We start from the raw sequence: 27,947 nt of genomic DNA on the forward strand, positions 1-27,947 counted from the left end.
AAACAAGCGCAGCCTTCCATTTGAATGGTATTGTTTTTATTTGAAATTTGACTACAATGTTATTCGCTCAAAAAAAAAAAACTTTGTTATAAAAATGTCGACGCTATACGTTTTCCATTTCGAATGGCAGTGAAATCTAGATGACATAGACATAGAAGCGAAGGCAGCACAGCCTAAATCAGGCTTTAAAAGACACGACTTTTTGGTTTACCATTATCGTATTGGCCTTCTGTACCACGCACTAAGCATGTAATGTCAATGATCGTCTAAAACTCTCGTCCGTTTCATAGCACTGACGTTCACGCTTATTTAAGTTGCATACACGCATTCTTACTGCGCACGCACGCAATTAATTTTGCAATGTCACATTTCTTCATGTCTCCAGCGCGCGCCTGGAAAAAATTTTTAACACCAGTATCAAGAAAACCGGATACAACTTATCAACAAAAGGCCTTGTTAACAGGTATTAAAATGGCCATATGAGGTCACTTTGAATGAATGCCATTAGCGCCGACTAATTCACGTAGGAAATTCAAAATTCCATGCCTTTATATGTATTGAGTCAACCCTAGATTGATGTTAGTAGATCAGTATGTTTACGTTTGCAAATAATGCGAATTTGAAGTTTATAAAATCGACGCTGTTAAAAGAGTTTCAACCGACGTTTCAGCAATGCTGCATTCTTCAGGGAACAAAACTATGCAGTTCAAAATTTCGTTAAATTAGCTCACATTCATAATCACGCGCGTGCACGCGACGCACGTGTGGCAGCGCATGCCAGCGCACTAGCAAGTGAAAGACGAGCAATTCACGTAAAACTAAAGTCCTGATTAAGGCCACCAGGATTAACAGTTCCATATTTAAAAATCAACCGCATCTCCTGCTTCTTCCGGTATTCTTGGTTGGCTAAGCCTGCCTTCAAAACCGCAACCTTAAAATCTTCAAGTCTAGTGGCCTTAATCAGGACTTAAGTTTTACGTGAATTGCGTGCGTCGCGCGCGATTATGAATTCGGGCATGTGAGCTAATTTAAAGAACTTTTTAACGGTATAGTTTTGTAACCTGAAGAAGGCAGCATTGCCGAAACGTCGGTTGAAACTCTTTTAACAGCGTTGATTTTACAAAACTTCAAATTCGCATTAACTTATTACGCTGCGCAGTATTTTAATCTTTAGTGGCTACAACTGTTTTGTGACGTATGAAATTTTCATCGTTATTGATCTTCTTTCATTTTATATTGAACTATAGGTGTTCCAAAGGTTCTCTGAGACCCGTTCTAAAAATATATTAATTTTTACTCGGGAAGTAGTTGACTCCAAGGTTTTGTATGGGATATACCGAGAGGGTCCAGGTCATGGACTCCAAGCCAATTAAAGGGGATGTATCATGGAGTTTTTGGCCTCTCTTGTTAAAGGTGATGAAAATCAGTTGCCAAATAATTCTAGAATGACAAGAGGAAAGAAATCAACTCAATTCCTGAGAGGAACTACTCCTGATCTGTTCTAGCGCATTTTGGAAACAAAAATGCGAGAACATGAAAAACATTAGCCCACAATTTTTTAAGTTTCAATCCATACCGGCCTACTCTGTCTCTGGCCAGAGGCACTATATCGACAGTTTTATTGCACTGGGGTGATAATTTATAACAAACTTGACAATTATTTCTTTGTTTCTGCTGACAGACAGACATTTTTGGGTTTTGAAATGACAACAAATTTGCGCGATACTTTTTAAATAGGAAACCGCACAAAAACTTAATCCCCATTAATACACATTCTTAAGAGCACATAAAAGGTCGAAAATACGATTTGATCAATGAAAATATAAGATAGGTTCTTAATTAGGTGTACATATAAGGTACTAAACCAATTTAGTAATTGCTTTGGCAAATCAAAACAGACGCAATTAAAACAGCACAATTGCAATAAATCAATGAAAATTCGAAACAAACAAAATATGTTTGTTTTTGATTTGGTTGAGAAAGTAGCACGGGTTTTGCTGACCAATCATAGAACGGAGTAAAGAAAAACAAAAGCTAACGTACGGTCACACACTCAATAGTCCACTTCTGAGTTGCTGTGAACCTCATTATGAAAGTGAGGCTAAGGGCAAAGCTTTCATATGAAAATTTTGTTTTGCTTGCATATGAGTGAAAACTAATTTTCATAACAAAAATTTTGCACTTAGCCTTGCTTTCATAATGAGGTTCAAAGCAACTTGGAAATAATAATAAAATAATAAATGCTTTTTTCATAGTGGAAATGAACTTAGCTACCCAAAGCCAGTTTACAGGTATTCCACTCAGAAATAACAGGAAACAAATAATAATCGAATCAAACACAACATGTTAAAAATCCCAACTGGCAGGAGGCAAACCAGCTGGCTATTTACAAGCGTGGCCGAGGCGGGACTTGAACCCGGGACCTCCGGATTTCAAGTCCGGCACCCTTACCACTGGGCCACACCACCTGTTTGGTCTATTGAAAACTGCGCTGATTGAAAATCTTTGAACAAAAACCAAGGCTTAATCGACTCAGTATTAAAGATACGTGCGTGGTCGTAAAACTAGTAAACTAGTCGTGTAGACGTGAATACAAGAGATCCCAAGTTAAAGGGGCTGTGTCACGGAGATTTGCTGTCGTGTCAAAAACCCGAAAGGAAAAATCTCCACACAGCCCCGGCCATATATTAGTTATGCATGTGTCACTGGTACACTAAACCTCAAAAACAACAAACGAGACTTCTTTTGGCAGCATCTGCAAGAAAAAAAGGAAAAAAAAAGAAAAAAGAGAATTAAGAAAAACTTGGGCGAAGGTAAGTAACTAAGTAAGTTTATTTAGGCATGGTGGCCCAGCCAGCAACGAGGGTGGTTTCCAGAGGGTCCTGCATTAAAAAAAATTTACAATGATCAGTTTGAAAAGAAAACTATTTACAATACTAAAATTAATGAAGAATATCACGGCTCCAAAATGCAAAACATAAAATATGATATTCTTCATCAAAGAAGTATCGATATTATAAATCCCCTAAAAAGAGATCAAACTATAACCCTGGAAAAATGCAAAATGACGTTTAATGGCCTTTCGTTGATAAGTAATTTTCGAAATTTAAAGTGGCTTTGAACCCCTCGATCTCCACAATTTTTTAAACTTCGCAAAAAGTTGCGTCAAGAAAAAATGGGGTCACCGAGTTAGTTTTGTGTTATAATCACTCAAAGCTAAATTTAGGCCTGTTTTTAACAGGTTATATTGTTGCTATGGTAACCAAAAAGGTCGAGAGTACAACTAGGGTATAATTGGTTCACCAATAATTAGGAATTTGGCTGTCTCCACTATTGTTGTAACAACTGATAAAGAATGGAATTGATCTGCAAAGTTTAAGTGCTGGAATTAATGGAAATCGGTGTCAGCCATCAATAGATGATCACTGATGTACAATGTCACGGAATTAAACACCTTTCTTCGTTTTCTTGGCATTTTTGTAACTTTTAACTAAAAATGGAGAAAAAGACGCGTTTTTATGGATTTAGTCTATGCTATTCTTTTCCCCATATCTCGGACTTCTATCAACCGATTTTCCACCTTTTGTGCAAAATATGTGTTAGAGATTAACGTTCAAAAAGATACTGAAAACGAAAGTTGCCGACCGTCTTTAAAAAGATCAGTGAAACCTTTGTTATCCACACCTGATTTACAATTGTGTGCTTAAAGACCTGGCCTTTACGCAGAAGATGAGCTGTAGGTTAACTTTGTTTCGATACAGTTGGTGCTTAGTCCTTTTTATTAGTAAATGCACCAGTTAACGCAAGAACAGTATCATTTTTAAATAAAAAGCAGTAAAGTGGTTTCCATCAAAAGCACGTAAATTCTAGTCTCACTTCCACTCAAAAGCCAGGTTAGGTTAGGAGAGGTGGTCGAGGTGGGCGCCGAACTTGAAATCCGGAGCTCCCGCTCTGACCACTAGCTGGAGTTCTTTCTCGTTAGTCCCGAGTTCAACTCCTCGGCCGCGCTTGTGAATCGGCAGCCGGTCGGCCTCCTGCAAGTTGGGATTTTTAACCATGTTTTTTGCAATTTAAATTATTTCTCTGTGAAGTTTAATGCTCGGCCCCACTAGCACTTGTGCTATAAACACTGCCGAGGGTAAATAAAAGTTTATTATTATTATTATTATTATTATTATTATTATTATTATTACACACACAAATGTAAAATGGGCTATTGTAACTAGCATCAGGTACCTACTTACTTTTCAAGATATCTAGTCACCTCCACCAAACTCCAGTGTGACGTCATCTCCAATAAGTACAAACGGCGCCCAGTATTTCACTTTACGGAACTTTTCAGATTCTCTCATGGATTTCATGGCTCGGTTCAGAGCTTCATTGGCACTTCTTCCATCCAACAAATGCTGATAGAAAACTTTCATAAACTCCAGAGTGGCTTCGTCATTAATCGCCCATAGTGACACCAGAACAGAACGAGCACCGGCGCCCAAGAAGGCCCTCGCAATACCAACCACACCCTCGGCCTTGATCTCCCCACGGCCACTGTGACAGCAACTGAGAACAACCAATCTTGCTCGCAGCTCAATATTCAGCACATCTGTAATTCTGAGCAGGTAATCTGCTTCCTGAGGCTCCTGTGTTTCCCGAGAAAGGTTTGGTGCCAATGCGATTTCTCCTGTTTCCATGCTGCCATGTGCTGCAATGTGCACCAAGGCCACAGAGGAGAGTCTTTTCAGCACTTCATCCTTTGTCGCCTTTGTTCCAGTGAGAGGTTCAGTGTTAAGTATTCGTCCAATCATTGCTACTTCTTCTCTGGCACAGGGCAGCTGTTTTAGGTTATAGCTGACAACGTCCTGCACCCAGGGATCTCCAACAAGCAGCGCCCCGCGCTTATGATGATAATCTGAAGGACAATCAGCTATCAGTTTCAAGCTTGTCAGCGATGGAATCATTCGGATTCGTAATGACTCACTCAGATACTTTGCATTTGAATCCATGAGTGCAGCATAGGGAGCTAAACATAATGGACCATCAGGAACAATGAGCAGTTCATCCCGACCATCGATCAAATCTGTAATAGGAGCGATGATGACTTCATGCAGTGTTCTCAATGCATTGGATTGATCCAAGGGACAAAATTGTGTTTCACTGGACCTCTCATTTGTCAGAACCTCCCCTGGCAGGCTATCCAGGGAGCGATCCTCGCATTTTACTCTGGCTCTGACACCGATTTCGTCAAAAGTAAGTTTGATTAGAGCATTAATGGAAGGAATCGTATCTCCCGACAAATTGTCATTAATTGCGTGAAAGTTTAGCTTCGCTTCTTTCCCATCCTGGATGAGCCAAGTGAAGACAACCTCCTCTTTTAAAACCGCTTCAAAAAGTGTGTTTGGCGGTAGGCAACATAGCTTGTCAACATGATTCATCATACATGACTCTCTAGGGGATGTTTGAAACTCATACTTAAATTCCATGAGATCTTCCAGAGCTTGTGCGCGACCTTGCTCACAAGCTATTAAGGCGTCCATAACTTTCCCTTGTTTCAACAGTGTTGACCACAGGGCAGTATAAGAATTCTCGTACTGTTGGCGCAAGCTAATTTTTAATTCATCTTTAAACTGAAGACGAGCCCTAACATCATTCAGAGCTCCAACACTCGACTGATAGCAAGTAACAGCGCGTGGTAGACAGCCTAGTGATTCATAGCTCGTACCAAGGTTAAAATACGCTACGCCTTCTTCATCCCTGTTTCCTGTTTCTTTGGTAAATTTGAGATGAAGTTCCTGATAGACAACGGCAGTCTTGAAATCCCTGCAATTAGCGTAGTTACCACCAAGATTGCCATAGGCGTTTCCTTCTGATGATTTGTCACCGACCTCTTTCGCAATTTCAAGATCGAGCTCATAATAGTGAATGGCCTTTTTAAAATCTCCGGAACTTTCATGAATATGGCCAAGACAACTATAGGCATCTCCTTCTTGACGTCTGATACCCAAATCTTTTGCAACGTTCAGATACAGCTCGAGATAGCGGATGGCCTTTTGAAAGTTTCCTTGTCTGCGATAAGTTTTGCCAAGATTACCATAGGCTCCGCATTCCATAGCCTTGTCGCCCACTTGTTTGGCAATTTGTAGATGGAGTTCATCATAATGAATGGCCTTTGTGAGTTCTCCGAGATATCGATAATCATTGCCAAGAAAACCATACACATATCCCTCGGCTGCCTTGTTGCCAATGTCTTTGCTAAGTTTTAGGCTCAGTTCATGAAACTCAATGGCCTTTTTGTAGTCTCCTAGACACGCATAATCGTTACCAAGACTGCCACACGCGGATCGTTCGTCATTTCGGTTGCCTACCTCTTTGGCAATTTTCAGTTGGAGTTCATGATATTGAATGGCCTCTCTGAAATCTCCAAGATTTGCGTAACTGTTGCCAAGATAGCCATACACTATTCCTTGTCCAGTCTTGTTGCCAACTTCTTTGGCAACTTCTAAAGATAGTTTTTGGTAGTGAATGGCTTTTTTCAACTCTCCAAGATGGCGATAACTGTTGCCAAGAGCACCATACACATTTCCTTCTGTATGCCTATCGCCTGTTTCTTTAACAATTCCCAGATGAAGTTCGTGATAATGGATGGCTTTTCTGAAATCTGCCAGACCGTGATAAGACAAGCCAAGATTTCCATATGCTTGTCCCTCTCCTGTCCGATCACCTAGTTCTTTCGTGGTTTTTAGATGGAGTTCACAATAGTGGATGGCTCTTTTGACGTCACCAAGACTGCCGTAACCGTTCCCAAGATTTCCATACGCGCAACCTTCTGCAGCCCTGTTCCCCACTTCTTTGGCAATTTTTAGAGCGAGTTCGTGATAATGTATGGCCTTTTTGAAATCGCCAAGATTATGATGATCGTTCCCCAGACGACTGCACGTGAGCCCTTCTCGACCTCTGTCGCCTACTTCCTTGCAAATTCCTAGACCGAGTTCATGATAGAAAACGGCCCTCTCGTGGTCTTGCAATCTTTGATAAATATCGCCAAGATTAATATACGCGTCACCCTCTCCAGGTCTGTCACCATCTTCCTGAGCACTTTTGAGGAGTTCATGATAGTGTATGGCCTGTTAGACAGAAATTAAACAGTTTTTCATAACGTGTCAGCTCTACAGCATAAAACTATTTTCTGTATATAGGCTATAGCTTTGAAAGAATTGTCTAATCGGAGCATTTGTTTAGCGATAACATCAGTTAATTAAGGTTAGTGCTGCGAAGTGCTGCGATCATCCAGGGCCGTTTACCATTATTATTTTGAAAACTAGACCGGATTTTTTGGTTGGAAGTTCAAATGGTTCAGGCCATTCCACTGGAACGGTTCTGGAAAAGATGGAAATGCATAGATGTATTCCTCCTTTCCCATTCCAACCAAAATGACCGGAAAATTCCGTAACATTTGTCAAAATCATGCTCTGCCCGGTCCATTTTCGCGCACTTTTCAATTGTAATTCAAGATGGCGACTACGGCATGGCGATGCACTCTTTGTGAAACAATATTTTTGACAACTACTGAATATCTGAATCAGGATTGCAGAGGTGAGTAAATAATAAATTTTAACTGTTCTTTATTTTGAGGGCCAACTCTTGGAGGTGTAGAATTGTAGCGGAATCTTGCTTACAGACTTTTTTGACGAAAGGATTACGGGTCACGCTTTGTTTACGAAATGTCCTTTGAATTCGTCCAAACAATATGTTGGCAACGAATATGTAAAAGAAACCTTTCAACCCTATTCAAACTCCGTCTCATAAAAGGAATAATGGCAGCAAAGAGTGGTGGAAGATCATCCTCTTCTAACAGAATTTCATTGTCGATGACATTATCCTCAGCCTCCATAATAGCAAACAAAGCATCGGGCTGCAGTGCCACCATTTTCTTTCATTGTTTTTCTTGAGCCGCAGGGGACTCGGGCCAGCCAAACCGCTTAAAGTGGAAAAATCGTACCATATGAAGCGTTCCATTCCAACCGGTTTTTTGTGCAAATGGTGAATTAAACGCGCCAGAGGTTCGCGATTCCGTTGCAGTTTTCTACCAACTCAATTATCAAGCCAACTTGGAGCTGGTCATTTTGTGAATTCTGTATAGCAGAGGTCAAGGGTTCGAATCCCGTTCAAGTCTAAATGTTTTCAGGCCTTCTTTTCGCTGCTGCTTAAGTTGCACCATAACTGCGATGGTCTCTTATTTATTAACAAGAAGCTGTTATCAGCTTAAACTCGGGCCATATTAGACTGTGTGGTGCGTAAGCCTACGATCTTTCCGCAGTGATAACCTCCAGCACCCCCACCCCCCCCCCCCCCCAAGCTACAGAGATATAGTGCAGGTCTTACTGACAACGAGAACCGGCATGGTCTGAAAGTACTAGTTTATTTCATTTGAGCTAGCTCACGGTTATTTTAGCTTGCAAGATAACTTCTACAGAAACGGCGGACTCAATAATCCATTAAACAAATTTATTGTTTTTCAACTCGCGATAGTTAAACTATCGCGAGTTGAAAAACAATAAATGACATAAGAAAATAGTTAAACTATTGCGAGTTGAAAAACAATAAATTTGTTAAATGGATTATAAACTAATACTTTCAGGTCATGCCGATTCTCGTTGTCAGTAAGACCTGCAAAGACGACGACGACCGCAACAAAGAAATTCAGAAAATAATAGTTTTAATTAGTAAAACACTGGCTCAGCACGTGCGTTATAAACTTCGGTACATTTGTTTGTCGTCCTCTGCAAACAATTACGGACGTGCAATCACCACATTCAACGTTTTATGGAGAACGATGATGATTTATTTTCCTTTCTCTTTCTGAACTTTAAAGTCGCCCCTTCGACGTTAGCTCCTGAGTAGTTCGGCCACATTACACAAACTAAATGAGTAGAAATCATATCGCAAATTTATTCAGAAAACGCGAGTGTAATTTTTAAATTCCGTTTTCGTTGACGACGTCGTCGTAATCACAGTTAAAGAAACTGGTATTTCCAAATTTCCGGGTAAAAGGACAACCTCCAGAGGTAGTACAAAAGTTAATTTTGATTGGTCGATGGAGACAATGGTTCATCGACGGTCTTGACATAAAGGACACGAGGAGACCCCGAGAACAAATCTGTTTGCCTGTGGACAACTGACCGCTGGTTCCCCCATGCCAAGGAACTTTTGTTACCCAGCGTGCTGTCCGAGCGTTCAATGTGTCCATGGCGTTCTGGCCGCGGGTCTTTCGAAATTTCAGAGGCGAGCCGACTTGAAAGAAAATCTTTCTAGCAAACGTGATACGGCTTCAATCGAGTCGGAAATGCGATGGAAGGAAAGCTATTTACCTCTTCTTTGATCCTATGAAGGAATTGGGACACCAGGGATGATTACAACGGATTTATTCCGTTTCGTGTTTCGGACATGGCTGAAATACTGTTTGGCCTTTCGTTACACTTAACAGTAGAAACCCGAATGACGCTAACTCGCCGAAATCGCTCCGAATCGGCATAAAAAGCTGGTAGGTGACAAAGAATACAAAAAGAAACAGGGTAAGTTGACTCTATTGACAAAGCACTGTTATTTTCTACCATTTTACACAAATCCGTTGTATTCCCATACAAATCCTTATAAATCAACGGTTCTCTGATAGTGAGCTTGGGCTGCCTGTGGCTAGAATGATTAATATTCCCCGCTAAAGGGCTTATATTTAAAATGTCAGCACTCGAATCTCTTTACGGTTGCCAGTGTATCTTATCAACTCTGTTGATAAACCAAACATTCCTTTCCACTCCCCACGGACGCAGCACCACAGTTTCTTTAGAAACTAACCCCCTTAAACAATTTACCTTTTTCTTAGCGTACAAAACAATAAAAATCGATTGTTATATATATGTAATTAACACTGAGAAAAACCAAGATTAATTTATCAGCGAGCTAGCAACGATTAAACCAAGTGATTTGCCCGGCTAAATTCAATCCCATTAAAAGGGCACTGCCAGTGTTCAGCTATCTTCTGTAGCAGAAAGCCTTAGCGCCGTTAAAAGCGCTGGGACGCTCCTACCAAAAACATCCGCCAGGCGTCTATTCGATCCAAGTTCTCAGCTTTTGTTTGACGCAAATAATCTTTTGCCGTTTCTTGTAAGGTCTGGTTTAAACGTCGCATTTTACATGCGCCGAATCTAATAGTAATTTGAGTCGACTCTAATTAAAAAGTTCACTATTAGATTTAAAGGTCGCATTTAACCGTGCCGAATTTAATATTCTTTGCTGTGCTTTACAGTGTGTTTTTACTACAGCTTGAGCGTTACGGAATCTCCTTCATTAAATTCCGTTTTCCATCTTCTACCGAAAACAATCTTCGCAATGTGCTACGCTTCTTCCGGCCTTCCAACCCGATGTTCCCTCGTCCTCTTCAAAAACAGACCATCTCATGCAAAAAACATTACGGCAACTTAAACAAGTATACTTTGTTGGAGCGAAGCACGAACCACACGTACTAGTATCCTAAACAGCCACCATTATTGTTCTTCTCCTACGGGGGTTGCCGCCGAAAATTTCCGCCAGTTTTCTGTGCAAATGTCATGTGGCTTAAGACTGCATGGAGTTATGGGTAAAGTATAATTGAACATAATTTATGTATTTGATTCGGCACATGAAAAAGGCAGCGTTTCAATCAACTGACGAACTTCAGTCGCATATTCGACTGGATCAATCGAATAACTTGCATTTAATACAAATATGTCCACTTTAATTGATTTAAATGCACTTTAAATGCACTTAATTCGGCAATTAGATGCGGCGTATGTAAAATACGACATTTAAACCGGGCCTAAGACACGAAAATTCACCTTTATGCATTTAATTTCTTGTCAAGCTAAAGTAATTGATTTCCAAACAACCCAGCTTATCGGCAGCTTAAAATTCAAACTGTTTAGGGCTATAAACAAACAAAACCAGCTACATGTAGAAGTGCTCTGCTAATAAGGAGCGAGTATTTTGCTGCTGGACCAATTAGGACTGTGGGGTCACTGTGCCCTCGGTTAATAGAAAATTAAGAAAGAATGCCCTCGGTCTCGACCAGTCAGCATTTAATAATTTTGTCTCCTCAGTTGAACACGGGCCTAAATTGACAAAATCTTACCCGGCTTTGTACACTTTCATTCACAAGGCCGCTCGTTATGTCCTCCCGTTTTATTTCGTTTACGGTCTTCAGTTTTTCAACAGACGTACATCGTAAATCCAACAGCGTTTTACTTGTCTTGTTGATCTTTTTAAGGTTAAGTTAAAAACATAAAACTTCCTAATAGAGACCTTAAGCACTAAGTGGACGACGGCTTACCGGGAGTGAAATAACACCTCTCGACAGAACTGCGCATGCGACAAAGCTTTCATCATCCCGTCCTGCTATCGTCTCCGACGTGAAAACACAGGTTTTGCCCTCGTGTATAGAACGTGAGTAAATTTTTTTTCCATCCTGAATGTATTTTTTGGCTCAAAATTTATATTCCCTGATAGATAGGTGAAATCTGTTGCTATTGGCGCCAGATTTAAGACGAATAACCTCAGTTTTGTAATTTATTTCACTAGTAAGAGTCGTACTTCGTGCCTCCACGTGTCCTCGATGTCGAAAATGCCCACTTAAAAGCAAGACGGCAATAAACCGGCGTATGTAAAGCTTTAACTTCATACTTAGTGACTTTAGTGGAATCTAATGAGACTGCCATTTCCCCAGTTCAAATTGCAACTTTGGAACGTCTTTTTAACCTCCAGTTATAAGTATATATTTGAAATCAAGACAATACGGTTCGAATACCAACAGAGTTGGCTTCTAAATTCATGAAATCTCAGATGATGAGTCGCTGAGGTTACGTTGTTTCTCTTGGCTTATTTTCCTCGCTGAACATTCATAATCTTTTGTATACTTCTTAGTATTTCCCGCCTTTCCAGTCCTAGGCTCCCGGTTGCTTAACGACAAACAAGTCCTGTTGACGACGGCGACGTGGAACCAGTCCTTTTCGTCCGACAGACGTCGCCGTCATCCTCTCCCGTCCTGGTGCTTTAGGTCTCTAATATTGCACAAAGGCTAATTAAAACGTGTTTTTAACGTATCTTAATCTTGTTTTTATCTTCCCCTTACAGCAGTCAAGGAGGCCTATGTCAAAGCCTTTCAGTAGAAAAGTTTATATCCTATGCTTTATACGGACACAAAATTACTTGAAATTGGACACAGTGACCTCGAACAATGTACGTTTTGCAACAGAAATCAACAACACTTTAAAACCTTCAGAACTGAACTCAAAATAGCATACTCCAAAAGTTTCGGAAGAAAACTGTATCTACGGTAGCGCATTTTTAGAGTTTTTTATGGGGCTTACTTTTTTGTGGAAATGAATTACATTCCAATTCTGTTCAGTCACGGTACTATTAATAAGTCGTCCGTATTTATGACTCAGCTGTGAGAAACTGACACTAGTGAACAACGTTTTCGATCAGCAGGCACGAGAGTCATGCATAACGCTTGAAAGAAAGTATTAATCTCGTTTGCCACGCTATAAAACCAATTATCTATCTAGCTTCCGGACGTGTGGGTGAACTCTATGTTGCATGCGAGTAAATTATTCAAAGAAAGCATTCGTTGTATTCGTTATAAGCGTCAAGTAAAGTGAAGTGACAGATGTGGGAATTTCCACAGGGTGGCTCTTTTATCCACAGTTTCCAGGTGGAATTGGAATTTGGGAATGTTGGTTTTGTGGAGGGAGTAAAACTGAGAGTACCCGGATAAAAACCCTCGGAGCAGGCGCGAGAACCAACAACAAACTCAACCCACATATGGCGTCAGCACGAGGATTCAAACGCGGGCCACAATGGCGGGAGGCGAGTGCTCTCACCACTGGGCCATCCCCGCTCCTCCCAAGTGAAGTGAAGTAAAGTAAACTTAACCAAAGGATATGTTGCGGTTGGTAAAAGATTTAATGAATGCTGTCAAAGGATACTGCCAATCCCTTGTCACACCAGGTAATGGCTTCTTCATACAGACCAAGCTCCCCACAAGCACTTGCTCCTAATAAAAGTAGGCCACGTGTCAAACAAGCGTCTCAATATTTTAACTTTTTCATGAACTTCTTACGAGTACTATTGCACGAGAATGTTCTGAAGGTGTATGTACGACTTGGAAATTTCAACTAGGAGGTGACAGCTTGGAGAAAACGTTTCGATACACGATAAATAGAATTGAACAGCAACGCGGAGCCCATATCCAGGCATCTCTAGATCAAGGTTTGAAATATCAAAGCGCGAGGCAGGAAAACTCACAATGATCTGCAAAGCTCTGTGTCAAACCAAGCAGTGAATTAGCAGAAAAACCTTACCTCTTGCTATGGCTTTGATGTAATTTGGTTGCAGCTCAACGGCAGCTTTCGCATCATTCAGTGATTCCTGATAATTACCTAGAAACAGGATTTGAGTTCATACTGAAGTGTTCAAATGGCTTCGTCTCAACACCATCCAACATTTTCGGGAGATCACTAATGCCTGAGAATACAAGAGCCAATGGTTGTTTACCATTTACTATAAAGTTTCCGAAAATTTTGGTTGGGAAAAAAATGGAACACGAACTTTTGGGTCGTGCAAGTGGAAAATTTTTTGGGAGAAATAGAAATTCTGAAATGGTAGTCCCGTTTTCCTGGTTGGCACGTCCCAAATGGAAATGTTCTTTGTAATCAGTCTTCTATTTACACCCTTTCCATCTTTCGTAAAAGTTCTCTTCACCGGTGGGAACCAAAAGTGATGGGGGTTGCTTGAGATCGACCGCTGTTAACGTTAAGTCGTCGTCCCATTTTGTGGGTCCCACGGTCTTTGGTGTGGTTGCTAGGACACCAAATCGCTAATAACGGAGACTAAACACTCTTGAGTGTTTCACCTTTAGCCTCACCACCGCCAAGTAAACGGCAGCATACAGAACGTTTTGACTCAGGAAATCGGAACTATACGCGAACAAACACACAAACATACGGCCAAACAAATATTCATGAACGCTGACGAAGATGGACGGTGGAAAATTTGCTATTCGTCTGAGAAATTGAAAGAACAACACTAACCATGATAAAAATGAGCAGTTGCCCTGTTGCTGTACAGTTGAGCATTCAGCACGTCATCCTTGCAGTTCACTTTAATTCCTTCCGCGTAGAAGTGGATGGCTTTCGTGAATTCTTTCTTACGGTATTCATCATTTCCTTCGTTCTTGTAAACCTCTGCTATTGCTATAGTAAAATAAACTCAAATCAAATCAAGTAAAATCTTATTATCCATTTCCCCGGGGCTTTTCAGGGATAATTTACAACACTATGTGAGGAGCTTTGCCAGACTGCTTGTGGCCCAGTTTGAAATTAATGAAGTAATGCGTGATCAATTCCCCCTAATGTGAATGTGAATTTGAGATAGACACTAGGGGTGGTCACTGCCAGAGTTTTGTTACTTCCCTAGTTGTTTAGTACGTCCCACAGAGTCAGATTAAGTAAATGTACTGTGAGACGGGACCTACGGTTTTTTTGTCCTTATCTGAGAAGACTAGAAAGTTTAACCATTTGCAGATGTCAGAGGAAGAGCAGCACTTTCTCTGCAGTCATTTTTTAGCCCCTAATTGTTGGTCCGACCTGGAATCCGGAACCCGGTACTCATCCAACTGAGCTAACCGGGTGGCGTTTGAATGTATTGTAAACGAAGGGATTTGAAACTAAAGTGGGTTTGTATGCGTTTGCTAGCAAATCCAAGCTGTAAGTCTGCCTCAACGTTTTACAGCAGGTTATACCTTTAGGGACGCCGGTACGGACTAGACTTTACAAGGTCTAAATAAATCCCACAAGTCCATTTCCGGATGATTCAATTAAACGTCCGAATTCCTTACCTTTTAGAGTTTCATCATCAAAGTCCAGTTTTTCTTGAGGAGGTGCTATACATGTGACATCATTCTCTTCCTTTGAATCTACTGGGCTTCCCTCCATAACTATTGGAAAAGTAGAAAGCGTCGCTTTATCTGAAAATTTGTTCATGTAAAAACGAACATGTTTCTGCGTGAATTGATGATGGTTTATTTAAATTACACATAATAGCATATAAAATGAAATACAATGTGTTTACAATTACAATTTACAATTACAACTTGTTTTTTAGAGACATTCAGTTTATTATAAATTCTAAGCTTCCTTCAACATAGAATTCTGGATCCATTCCTGTTGTCAAGCTATGAAACGATTACCTCATAGAGGCTCTGTTTCACTTACTTTAATTCGAAGAGAACAGTTTAGAACATGTCACACCTGTCGGTCTTAATTCAATAACAGTGATTACTAGAAGTCCCTCATAAGAGGATTTTGGAGTTAATGGAATTCGAAATGGCTCTACAGTATTTTACCGTGCATAAAGGAAAAATTACAGATTCATCTTCAAAATACACCAAACAAGAGAAATCTATGATAGAAGCATTTTTCAGTAAGTGGCACAGTCTGGCAATAACTAGGTAAATAGTATTAACAGAAAATCCAAGTTGTGCGAACAGGAATCGCACCTAAGACCTTTTGATTACTAGTTTTTGATGCCCTACCACTGAGCTACAGGAGACGGTCCATTACACTAGGTTCATGTGACAAACATCCTGCATATTACCAGGATTTGAAGTTTATGAGTGGATATGCATCTTGCAAAAAAAAAAAAAAAAAACTAACAGCTTTTTGCTTATTCATACTCCGGAATATGCCCAATCAGAATCAAAACAGAATTCCCTTACAGGGTTGTTGTGCGATCGCTTACGACATTTTCTGATTTAGATTGTCAGTCTCGTAGGCTTGTAGATACATAGCCTATCGTTTTGAATGGTTAACCCTAACCCTAACCTCACCTATCACCACCAACCGCATCAATGCCAACCCAATGACCACGCAGTCAATAATAAGTAGGTCTTGACTACGGTCAGTATAAAATGCAGACTGAGACCAAAACCGTCTCCTCGTCAAATGCACGATATATTTTCAATTTCAATTTCAATTCCGGCTGTTTAAGAGGTTTTTCGTAAGCATGAAAGATAATGCGTGACTCTCGTTTACTTATTAACTTGTAACGTGAGACCGAAAGAACTTTGTGACCGTGTATAGATCGGAGATCGTCGAGAAAAAAGCAGATCGTGTAAGTTTAGATCGTGTTGAAATAAAAGAAAGAGTTAGATGTGAATAATTCGAGCGTTGGATCGGAAAACCGTGCGGTGCCGTTATCAACACACGCATTCCGGCTTTTCCAACCTACCATCCATTATTATCTCTGTGTAAACAAACCGAAATCATTGACTGCATACCAAATTCGCCCATGTGAAAACACGATCAAATTACGCTGCATTCTTTTTACAACCTCAATAATAACTTCACTCAATAATTTTCTGTTTTCCTTAATCTTTCTTTCATTACTTAGTGCCAATAACCACATGTCCTCTCAGAGGCCTGTTTTTAATAATTTGCATTGTATATCGTGAATTAATCTCGTCCCCAGAGCCCGATTTCCTTTTGGTCAGCACCAAGAACGTCCGTTCCGCTGGCCAAGGGCAACGAAGTCTCTGGGGACGGGATTTATGGTTAGCGAAATGGTGCACAATGCAGGATAAACATTAATTCACATTCAGCTATAATATCCATTCACATTCACGATTAATATTTTGATTAACTAGGAATACGTGACTCGCAAAACCTCGCGAAGCTGGGGCTGGGTGGAAAACCCTCTTTACTCGTACTGTAGCATCAAATGAGGAGATTAAAGGGAGCATAGGATTTTTTTTATGAGCATGGTCTTTTCGTAGTTCCACAGGCTAGTTTGCGGTTGAAAATCTATTTCTGACGCGACGTAATGTACAACGGGCGTGCAGCGCTGTTGTGTTCGATGAATTTATTTCCCACGTAAAATTATTTTACCGCGGCCACAAAACGTGTAATTTCTTAACTTCAATCTTTCACAAAAAAGATTTCTAAAAGAAAGGGAAAAGATTCTAGAGAGATAGTTCTGTATCCAGTGAATATTGATGAACATTGCAGTTGAAATTTGATCATGCACGCCTTTTTTTTCCGATGTATGCAAATTTTTTTCAGACGACGCCAGACAGTCTGACGTCATTCATACTTTGTTTGCGCACTGTTGCCAGGCAACAGCACGGACACCTTCACGGAAATATATAAACATATAAATATATGTTCGGCTCGAATTCGCATGGCTTAGCTCCCGAGCGCGGCCTTCGGCCCGACAAATTTATTAACCTCGCGACGCTCGGGCCTTCGGCCCTCGCTTCGCGAGGAACAAATAAAACCGTTCACATTCAGCATTGGTATGTATATTCTGTCAATATTGGTTCACATTCAAGATTTGTATTCGTTCAGTAGTTTTAACTTCATCCACATTCAGCTATTGTATCGGTTCACATTCACAGCACGCCGAATGGTGCAAAATTCACGAAATATTTCCATTCAGCAATTTCTGCGCATCGTATCTTGAGCGCACCACGTGATATAAAATGGCGGATGCGGCTGAACGGACCGAACTATATGATGTCTCCGATTGGGAACTTTTTTTTTTTTGGACCAATACTTGACGTCCTTGACGAAAGTGAAACATGGGAAACACCACACATGCTAATGCTGCTTGGATTATACTCATACATTCGGCCTGATGGCCACTTCACATTTTAAACATTCTCTCAATGTTTCGCACCTATCTAGGAAGCCAACAAGCTGGATGTTGTGCAGTCACTTGTGACCTACAGTGTGCTAACCAAGAACAAGTGTTTGCTGGATCAGACGAGGAAAGGGCTAGCAAATCTCAGTGTCTTGCCTCAGATTAAAAAGTACCCAGATCTGTTTGAGCATTTGTTTGTAGATAAAGCAATAAAGTAGGAAATGCAACCTCTAATTTTGTGAAAAATCTACTGCAATTGCCTGGTGAAGATAGCAGCAGTGCCTCAAAGAGGTCCATTCAGATGCTTCTTTCATTTCTTGACAACGCTGAAGTGAGCGATTTGAAAGATTTTCTTCAGTTTGTGACCGGTAGCTGGTCTGTCACTAGTAAGATGGCTCCTGGTTGCATTTGGGTCAGCTGTGTTGATACCGAATCGTTTTTTGCATCCACGTGCCTCCTAGAACTAAAAATTCCCACCAATTTTTCAAATCTTGCACATTTCGATGGAGCCTTACGGACAGTGATTAGGGGAAGCACCTTTAACACACCCTGAGTTGTTTAAGGATACTTCCTGGGTTCGCGGGTGTCCTTTGGAAAAAAAAATCGTACGCGCGCAAGTTTTAATAAACCTCTAACAAACTATATATCATTATAAAGCTTAATAAATGTAGTTTCCTATAAAAAATATAATTGAGCGATCTTTTCCTTTTTTAAGTGCCAGGAGCCAGTAGAACCTCGAATCGACCGATGGTCGTTCCATTAAATTAATCGGTTATCGAACGCCGCGCGAAGAACGAAATCGCTGCACAGTGTTATTCACAAGGCATCAATCAACAAAAAGGTGTCAGGCTTTTTCGAAATTCGATTGGTTATTTAGATATCCACGTCTAAAGTTTGAGTAGCAAAAAATATTTGAGTCGTGTTGCGTAAACAGTCGCTACGGGAAAAATATTTTGAAAATCAAAATTCCCTGACACCTTTTTGTTTGTCATTATTCCTCGAATCTTCTGGCCAAATTTCACGACAATCCGTCAAAAATACATACCCTATTAATTCGTTCAAAGTCGACATACTCTGCCAAAGTTTTCGCTCGATAAAGTTTGCAAGAAAAACAAGCCTCCACAGGAGATTATGACACCTCATTAGGTGGCGAGCCAATCGAGCAACAGGACCCCATGGCGTCAACAACAATAGCACAGAATTTCGCGGAAAAAGTATCGCGTTGCAGACACGTTTTAGACTTCGCTGTTGCGATCGAGCAAGATGGGGAAAGTGGCGAAAGGAAAACGTAAAAATCAACCAGGAAAACGGGGAAAAACCAAGGCTAACGAAACCAGAAGCGCGTCAGCGGAGAGTTTGCCTAACTGTGCACTCCTCGGAAGAGTGCACTGATAACAGAGATGAAATCTATTGGGTTGGTTCTTCGTGTTGATTGTGTGTAATGTAATTTACGCTTCAAGGTAAAGAGATTATTCATTTCGTATCAAAGGAAATGTATAATGAAAGAAAATCGCATTTTTACTGTTATTTAGGTACGATGGTGATTTCTTCGTAAGAAATATTCAAGATAGCGTGGAGCGGAGCAAAAAGCGAGAGAAAGGGCCACGCAGAACGCGCCATCTCCAGTATTACACGTGGGCTGATACGCTTCTGTTGAGTTCTATTTCATCGGTCTAATTCTTGCTGATTTTATTCCAATGTTCCATAACAAACGCGCAGTAAAACGTTATTTGGTTTTATCTCGCTGCAGAAGAAAGAAATCGGCCCAGAGGATGAAGAATATGATATTTGATATTTTCACAGGACGCTTGCAAAGTTACGGCTGCAGGACTTTTGCACGGCAATCGGCCTCTGTGTACTTGATCCAATAACAGTGGATTAAATTGAAGGCCGCTGCTCCAGTTCTTCGTGATCACCTTCGACAGAACCTTCAACGTCGACTAGAGTTTCTTGGTCGAACCAAGAGCCTTTGTTGCTCTCTGCAAGATCACGTTTTCGATCTTCGCTGAAACCTATCTTTCCCTTTTTCTTAGGCCCTGGCATCTTCCGAGATTTCATCCACAGGCTCTTTTCATTTTTTGATGACTTTTCCACGTGGGAAGCGCCGGCAAAGAATAGAAAATTCGAAGTGAGAAATTTTCTGCAGGCGAGATGTAAACAAAATATGCCTATTCTGAAATAAGAGCTCCCCGATGAAGCGTTTGCCGCGAAAATTCCTCTGGGGCGTCTCGCACTAAGAAGATTATGACACCTTTTTTATTTATTTACTTTTAGATGGAAATACGTTTTCCAAAATATCTCGCGCGCTTTTTAATATTTTTCAATTTTTTTTCAGTAAATGTTAGATAAAATCCCCAAATTCTATTTGGTCGAAAAAAATGTTTTTTCCCTTTTTTACCCTATCGAACTCAGGAAGTACCCTTAAACATAATATTGTACTTCACCCAATGTTACAGATATATATTGTTGTTATAGTCCTGTTGAGTTGTGGTTAAAATGTGTGGTTAGGTGGTTCAAGAAAGTGAAGTTAACCACTTGAAAGTAACATTCCTTTGCAAGTCTTTCAATCTCAGTATTGTCAGGTTCGTGTTGATAAAATTCCATGGGTGTCCATTTTCTCCTATTTGAAACTTTAACCATCCTTGTTGGTGCTGATTGCAAACAGATTCACTGTACATGTCACGCACACTAGAATGATAAGATGATTAATATAAGTTGTGCCACATTTTAGGTGACTGTGAATTCAATTTATTATCATTACAAACCAGCAGTAGTGTCTAGACTTTGACCTCATTTTGTTTTTTTTTCAGCTCTCAAATTTCCAAATAGGAATAGTTCTTATTGACTGTTCAAATTATGTGATGATTCAGCTATTGTAGCTATTAAAATACTTGTTGTTGTTATTACATTGCAAGGTCATTTAAGCAGACTTTTGAAGGATGTTTCGAAAACGAAGACCCCAAAAGCGAAGACCGAAGACCTAAGACCCCCTCATCGAAAACGAAGACCCCTGATCGAAAACGAAGACCCCCTGATCGAAAACGAAGACCCCCTGATCGAAAACGAAGACCCTTTGATCGAAAACGAAGACCCCCTGATCGAAAACGAAGACCCCCTCATCGAAAACGAAGACCCCCTCATCGAAAACGAAGACCCTTTGATCGAAAACGAAGACCCCCTGATCGAAAACGAAGACCCTTTCACCTCAGCTCAGACCTAAAGACAAATTCTGTCAAGTGCCTTTGTCAGTATTGACATACACAAGACAGCATTTGTATTAAACTGCGATTTAGGGGAAAATTAGGTATCATTTCAAATCCTGGGAGGGGAAGGAGTGGATGGACAATACTCGTGTTCGTTTACTTAAAACATGGAATCCGGAATCCAGAATCCAAAAACTGGAATCCGGATTCCGGAATCCGGAATAAAAGAAAAAACAAAAATGAAAATTCGTCGACATGAAAATTTCAACGAAGGTTAAAGTCACTTGGGAAACAGTTTTTATAGCTTTTGGAAAATTATAATATCAGTCAGGAGCCCAGTGAAATTTTCAAAAGTTTCCCTTAGATTTCAATTGCTTAGGCAGTTGAGCCACTCATTTGGAATAAAGGTTCCCAATCTTCAAACGTACCCTTAAATACCCCCACACCTCTTCCTACTCGATAACGTTTCCTCCTGCCATAGCACGTAGATAGACAATGAAACGTAACTAGAGAAAAGAGTCAGTGTTGCGTTTATCACTCATCAACTCTTCGCAAGACTCACTGTCTTTGCATAATAATATAAAAAGTCTTGAAACAAATCCGTATTGGGGTGGCTTAGATTTCATCTTAAAAAAAAAAGCTTGAATTGGCACCGACCCTGGGGCCCGTTTCTCGGAAGTCCCGATAATTAACTGGCCCGGAAAGCTGTTGTTGTTTACATTCAAGGTCGAGGTTTCAATAGTTTTGCAGATAATATGACAAAATTATCAGTTAACAAAACAAAATGGACTGGTTTGTTAGCTACGACCCGCACTTTTATTCTTTAGATTTTCATTTGAATATTTGATTTCGGGCCCGATAAGTTACCGGGACTTTCGAGAAACGGGCCCCTGGATAGACAGCGGGCAAAGTTATTTATTCATTTATCAACTCATCCGTCCGTCCGTCCGTCCGTCCGTTCGCTCGTTCGTTCGTTCGTTCGTTCGTTCGTTCGTTCGTTCGTTCGTTCGTTCATTCTTTCATTCCCTTCGTTCCTTCGCTCACTCACTCACTCGGTCGTGGTTCTGTCATGCCTGCCGGCATACATTCGTATGTACATTCATACATTCGAGCTGCCGGTACAAAGGAAACGTTTTATGTCGATGGCCTTTTTTGAAATACACTAAGAACTTCAGGAGCCTGTGACGATTTCCCATAATTTAGTAATCATAATAGCAGGCTGTAGATAACAAATTATTTTATATCCTCTAATTCTAGATACCTTGGAAGACGGTAGATCTATTGATTTTGATTTAGAGGTAATAAGTCTAAATATTTTAAGCCCCATTCCCACCCTTATGCCCAAACAATTTGTTGAGCCGTAATATACGTTAGTCACAATGTTATGACATGTGTAAAGATATATTTCCATCGTCACCATTGTGAATGCGCTAATTAATTTGCCTACTGTGCCTGTCAAAACACCACCAATCGTACACATCCCTCTCCCCTAGCTTTTCCGAAAGAACGAAAATCCCCTACTCACAAGCCAATCAGCATACTGCAAGTTGCACAGAAAAAGAAAAATAGAAAGAAAAGAAAGTCTTTCCTGATTTACGGATTCCGTTTGTTTGATTTTATAAAAAATAGATAGGTGTCGTTTTGGTGTGTTTTAAAGTTTTACGCTTTAAAGGGACTGTCTTAGAATACTAACACTTGGGCAAACTTTTGAAAATTTCACTGGGCTCCTGACTGATATTATAATTTTTCAAGAGCTATAAAAACTGTTTCCCAAGTGACTTTAACCTTCGTTGAAATTTTCATGTCGACGAATTTTCATTTTTGTTTTTTCTTTTATTCCGGATTCTGGATTCCGGATTCCGGGTTCCGGTTTCCCCAATCCAGGATTCCGGATTCCATGTTTTAGGTAAACGAACACGAGTATTGTCCACCCACTCCTTCCCCTCCCAGGATTTGTAATGATACCTAATTTTCCCCTAAATCACAGTTTAATACAAATGCTGTCTTGTGTATGTCAATACTGACAAAGGCACTTGACAGAATTTGTCTTTAGGTCTGAGCTGAGGCGAAAGGGTCTTCGTTTTCGATCAGGGGGTCTTCGTTTTCGATGAGGGGGTCTTCGTTTTCGATCAGGGGGTCTTCGTTTTCGATGAGGGGGTCTTCGTTTTCGATCAGAGGTCTTCGTTTTCGATGAGGGGGTCTTAGGTCTTCGGTCTTCGCTTTTGGGGTCTTCGTTTTCGAAACATCCGACTTTTGAAAGCTTGATAGAGCAGTTTTCAGTTGAGTGTCGAAAAGTAATTATTTTCTAATTACTACGCTCTGTGTTTGCTTCAAAAAAATTGCGCCACTTTCTTCACCAATCGGAAGTAAGCTCCCCCTCTCCCCACCCCCCCCCCCCAAAAAAAAAACAACAACAACAACAACAACAACAATTACTTGCACACAGTTTCCTGCGCTTGGTGGTATTTACATATATTTGCTACTAGTTCTAATTGGTTATTTGCGTTTTCAGTGTCTTTTGTGATTGGTCTGATTAATTACTTGATTTTTGGTTTTACGACACTCATTTGAAAAGCGCTCTATAACATGGAACAGTGAGGTGGCATTACATTGCGATAGCTGGTCCTAATTATATAAGTGATCGACCTTTCTTCATATTTGCTATCTGCCATTTTGTAGACTAAAATGCTTTAATTGTTATGTTCAGGTAAGACTATTGAAAATTTAAATAATTTTTAGCACAAGAGAAAGTAAAATTTATATATTGAAATACATAAACTGCGTCACAATGTTATCTAACTGTTCGTCAGTTAAGGCTGAATACCCTGTAACATCCTGCAGTCCATACTCCACCACGCGACGCCTCAAAGTCCAACGTGATACTAGAAGCATTCTACTGAGCTATTTCAGTCCAGGGAAGGCCCAATGAGCGAAGATTGATCAGCACGTCTTCTGGTATTTCAAGCCTTGGTCTACCTCTATCCCCATTTCTTTCCACTGTTGGACCGACTAGCGAATACAGAGCGAGATCGGTACACCTCAAACTAATCTGCACTGGTGTTCCCATAATGTTTCACTTTCGTCAAGGACGTCAAGTATTGTTCCAAAAAAAGTTCCCAATCAGAGACATCATATAATTCGGTCCGTTCAGCCGCATCCACCATTTTGATCACGAAAGCGCGGGCTCTGGGTACGAGGTCATTTTATATCACGCGGTACGCGCAAGATACGATGCGCAGAAATTGCTGAATGGAAATATTTCGTGAATTTTGCACCATTCGGCGTACTGTGAATGTGAACCGATACAACAGCTGAATGTGGATGAAGTTATAACTACTGAACGAATACAAATCTTGAAAGTGAACCAATATTGATCCAGAATATAGATATGAATGCTGAATGTGAAAGGTTTTATTTGTCAATCAAGATATTAATCGTGAATGTGAATGAATATTGAGTTGCTGAATTTTGCACCATGTCGCCATCCATAGGGATTGATCGTGAATCATACTAGTCCCAGAGACTACAATCTTTTCGTCAGCGCAACCATTTTAAAATCCGTGGCGGCGTGAATGTAAACATATTTCTTCTTGCGCATGCGTAACGAAAACTAAAGCAGGTGAGGACTCACCCGGTGAGGGTAAGAGGCGGAATGAGTTTGCGGAATGGTATGTGGAATGGCGTGCGGAATGGCATAATTATGCGAAATACGATTTACGCGGGAAATAAATTAACTGAAGAGCGCATCCTGTTTTCGCGCCAATTTTATAAGAGCAGCAGTTTTTTCGATGTTGCGGACTATTAAATAACCAAACAACAGATCGAGGATTAGAAAATATACACCTGCCATGATCGAACATGTCTAATCGCTGGTTAGGAAGTGAGAGTGAAGAAATCGATGAAGTTTCGCATTCAAGGAACTAAGAATAAATTAAATTTCTAGTTGACAAAAAGAACGTGGCAGCGAGTAGCCTAGACAAAAAGCAACACCAGACTAGAGAAATAACATCAGTCCAAGGCCAAAACTAGTATGTGAGAAATTTTAAATTTAAACTCGGTCATTTTATCAGACTCTTTGACGGTTACAATTTGTACAACTTATGGGAAAAATATGTTCTACTTTTTCTCACCTTACATTTTCGTCGAGCGACGAGTATGCAAGTCACTGTTGAGCTGCTGAGCTGGCTACCTAGCTATTCAATACGGCGATTCAGGTAGCTATAGTCCAGTTACGCGTTATCGAACTAAACATATCCGTCTTTAATTAAGGTCTTTCAGTGCCAGACGTCCCAACCTAAAATGAGATTTAAAAGCGAAAAAGCCCTGGAGCAAAAAAGCAGATGACAAGTATGGTGTCTAATTATCGACACTGGTTGTGTGAAAGGTTGTGAAGCTATTCTTATCACAAATGCATTTTGGTCAAATTGTTGTTCATTTTCCCGCTCATGATAAATGAATCATCGAGCATACAGGGTATGAGAATTGATCTTTTACCGAGGGTTTAAAAAAGGAAAAAAATGTTTATTATTTATCCTCGGTAAAGGATCAATCTCTGTCCTGAGAAGGCTTCACGCTGCCACGTTATTTTTGTCAACCGAAGTCGCAAGGAGTAAAGTGAACATGAAATTTAATTTACTACGGATTTACTCATAGTTCCTTGAATGCGAAAACTATAAACAGTTTTCATCGCTTTCTTTACCCTCACTTCTTCCAAATCACACAATCAGACGATCAAATCCTCGAATTGTTGTTAATATTTAGCAAGAGTCCGCAGCATCAAAAAAGCTCCTGCTCTTATAAAATTGACGTGAAAACAGGATGCGCTCTTAAGTTAATTTATTCCCCGCGTAAATCCTATTTCGCATAATTATGCCATTCCGCACGCCATTCCACATACCATTCCGCAAACTCATTCCTCCTTTTACCCTCACCGAGGACCGACTTTCCATACATTTGTCTGTAAAGCGAACCAGCCGTGAACTGCTACTAAAAATAGTTCGCGGGAAAAAAATACTGGGAATTCGAAATGTATAGACAGTTGAAAACACGACTGGACGCTTTCTGGCACAGCTACATCTCTCCAATTTTTTTTCTTAAAATCCTTTACCTAGTGCCAAAAGTTTCCAATTCTTGAATTTTTCAGAAGCGATGTTTTATGAAAATTATTTAACATCGGATTTCCGTACAAACACTGTTATTTCAAGCCTGTTTGCCCACTCGTCAAAATGGCGTCGAAAACCGTGAAAAGAATCATGGGCGCTTTCCATTCAACGAAACAAACCGGTTCAAGATTTCGGAATTTTTGCTGGTCAAATGGAACGGGTCCCTGAACTTGTGAATCACATGGGGAGGATTAGAGTCAACCCAAGTCACGCGTGAACGATATTTTTGAAATTTGAACGGAATTTAGAAACTTACATGTCAGTTTTGAAAATCGCCAACGAGATTTCAGAGTTCCCGTATAAATTTCCCTAGCTTATTGACGGTATAAAGCTATGAATTTTTCTTTACATTGCAAAATTGAATATTTCAAGAATAACAATTGTTTCCCAAGTATTTGAATCTTTTTTTTCAGATAATGCGTCTTTTTCGGAACGATTTCCAGAGAAATCTCCAACTTTCCATTTACACGCGGACATTACAAAGAGAAATTCGAATGTTCATTTCATTCTTGGGAATACTGTTCACGCGTGACCTGGATTGACTGTAAACCTACCGTTGCTGGTCGTAGGTAAGTGACATTCGTGGTTTAAGAAAACGTCGAAAATCTCAGACAAAAAAACACAAGCAGAACATTGATACACTTCCAGCTACTTCCGTAGCCATTTTGTTTGCGTCTCTTTCGGCTTGCGTGACGTTTGCGCTGGACCGGGGAGACTAAATCCGACACTCATCGCAAATGGAACACAGAAAATTCGGTAATTCCGGAAATTTCGGAAAGAAGGGTAAGCTCAAAAGGTAGTCCTAAATTTTCGGAAATTCTTTCCGGAACTTTTCCCGTTCCATTGGATTTCTGACCGGAAATCTCGGAAATTTTGACTGAATGGAAAGCGCCCCATGTCAATTTCCAGAGAGATGAAGTTGAAAATCGAAAATACATCGCGCCAGTTTGACGACGAAAAGGTTTTGGTCCCAGTCTGCATTTTATACCCAGTCTGCAGTCTCTCCAATCTGCAATCTGCAGTCTGCACTTTGTACTGACCGGTCTAGACTCTACTCAAGTAGGTGAATTCCTCACACGATGAACAGAAATAAAATTATGCCGATCGATTCCATCGTATCTGAATTTGAATGTGGCCGTACGTGGCATACGTGTGGACGCCGAAAGGGATCACGAAAAGATGAAACGGGCGAAATGATACTCTGATCTGTTTTTCCTTCTCTTGTTATCTTTGTGTCACCTGATGTTGACTGGGTAAATTTGCCCCAAACCATAACCATTCGAGCGAACCGATTGAGTTCATGTCGCAAAACACTGTGCGAATGCTGAATTGTCGATATATAATTTTATACGGAAAGCAAAACGCCGAATGCAAGCGCGAGGCAGTTAAAAACATAATGAAATACTGGTCATCTGTGCTTCCCATATGGATTTTTCATTTCGATGGAATTTCCGGCCTTGATTCCTTTTGCCTTGGCTTCGATGGGCACGAGCAGGAGATTTAATTTGATTCAAGCGATGGCCGCCAAGGATAGTATCTCACAAATACGTTAAATTCACTTACCTTAGACAGTAATATGCTCTTAGACTTGGCTAAATTTCACACAACATTCTCCTATTAAGACTTCGCCAATAACAAAACAGCGAACGATATATATCCTGTGACAGTCAGTGAGTATGAAAAGCAACAAATTGCTGCTAGACTGGATTATCGATTACAAAAGCAGCTGGATGTTTATTGCTTTTTTTTTTGCATAATAAATAAGGGACTTTTCCCTCAGTCAAAACAAGCACGCAGGGTACACGTGATACTAAGTGTTACAAAAACAAAATAGTTTGCTGATATAAAATTATCCAAAATT

The 27,947-nt window shown here is 40.3% G+C and overlaps 1 protein-coding gene and 1 non-coding gene across 4 annotated transcripts; both read right to left on the reverse strand.

The window, feature by feature from the left end:
- Positions 1-14: 14 nt before the first annotated feature.
- Positions 15-27,793, reverse strand: LOC146475142 (uncharacterized). 3 transcript variants are annotated; one of them, XM_085116139.1, is made up of 8 exons: positions 27,650-27,793; positions 14,921-15,049; positions 14,115-14,276; positions 13,386-13,463; positions 13,011-13,078; positions 11,159-11,284; positions 4,245-7,118; positions 15-2,755 (listed from the first exon to the last, which is right to left on the reverse strand). In XM_085116139.1, the coding sequence occupies exons 2-7, from the start codon at positions 15,015-15,017 to the stop codon at positions 4,257-4,259; spliced, it is 3,393 nt and encodes a 1,130-aa protein (XP_084972265.1). In that variant the 5' UTR covers positions 15,018-15,049; positions 27,650-27,793; the 3' UTR covers positions 15-2,755; positions 4,245-4,256. The 3 variants fall into 3 exon arrangements, with proteins under 3 accessions (XP_084972265.1, XP_084972267.1, XP_084972266.1); XM_085116141.1 differs by having other exon boundaries at positions 4,241-7,118; XM_085116140.1 differs by having other exon boundaries at positions 14,921-15,019; positions 27,650-27,790.
- Trnas-uga (transfer RNA serine (anticodon UGA)) lies at positions 2,396-2,468 on the reverse strand. The gene has a single exon. It is a non-coding gene; the product is annotated as a tRNA-Ser (tRNA).
- Positions 27,794-27,947: the final 154 nt, after the last annotated feature.

Source organism: Pavona decussata, unplaced genomic scaffold (assembly GCF_977016875.1).
Source record: "Pavona decussata unplaced genomic scaffold, jaPavDecu1.1 SCAFFOLD_85, whole genome shotgun sequence".
Lineage (NCBI taxonomy): Eukaryota > Metazoa > Cnidaria > Anthozoa > Scleractinia > Agariciidae > Pavona > Pavona decussata.

Excerpts from the sequence above, each read along its gene's own strand:
- LOC146475142 (XM_085116139.1), bottom strand. The coding sequence starts at position 15,017 with ATGGAGGGAAGCCCAGTAGATTCAAAGGAAGAGAATGATGTCACATGT. Across the intron at positions 14,277-14,920 it reads TGATGATGAAACTCTAAAAG|CAATAGCAGAGGTTTACAAG; the intron begins GTAAGGAATTCG and ends ATTTTACTATAG. Across the intron at positions 7,119-11,158 it reads ATGAAAGTGTACAAAGCCGG|GCCATACACTATCATGAACT; the intron begins GTAAGATTTTGT and ends TCTGTCTAACAG.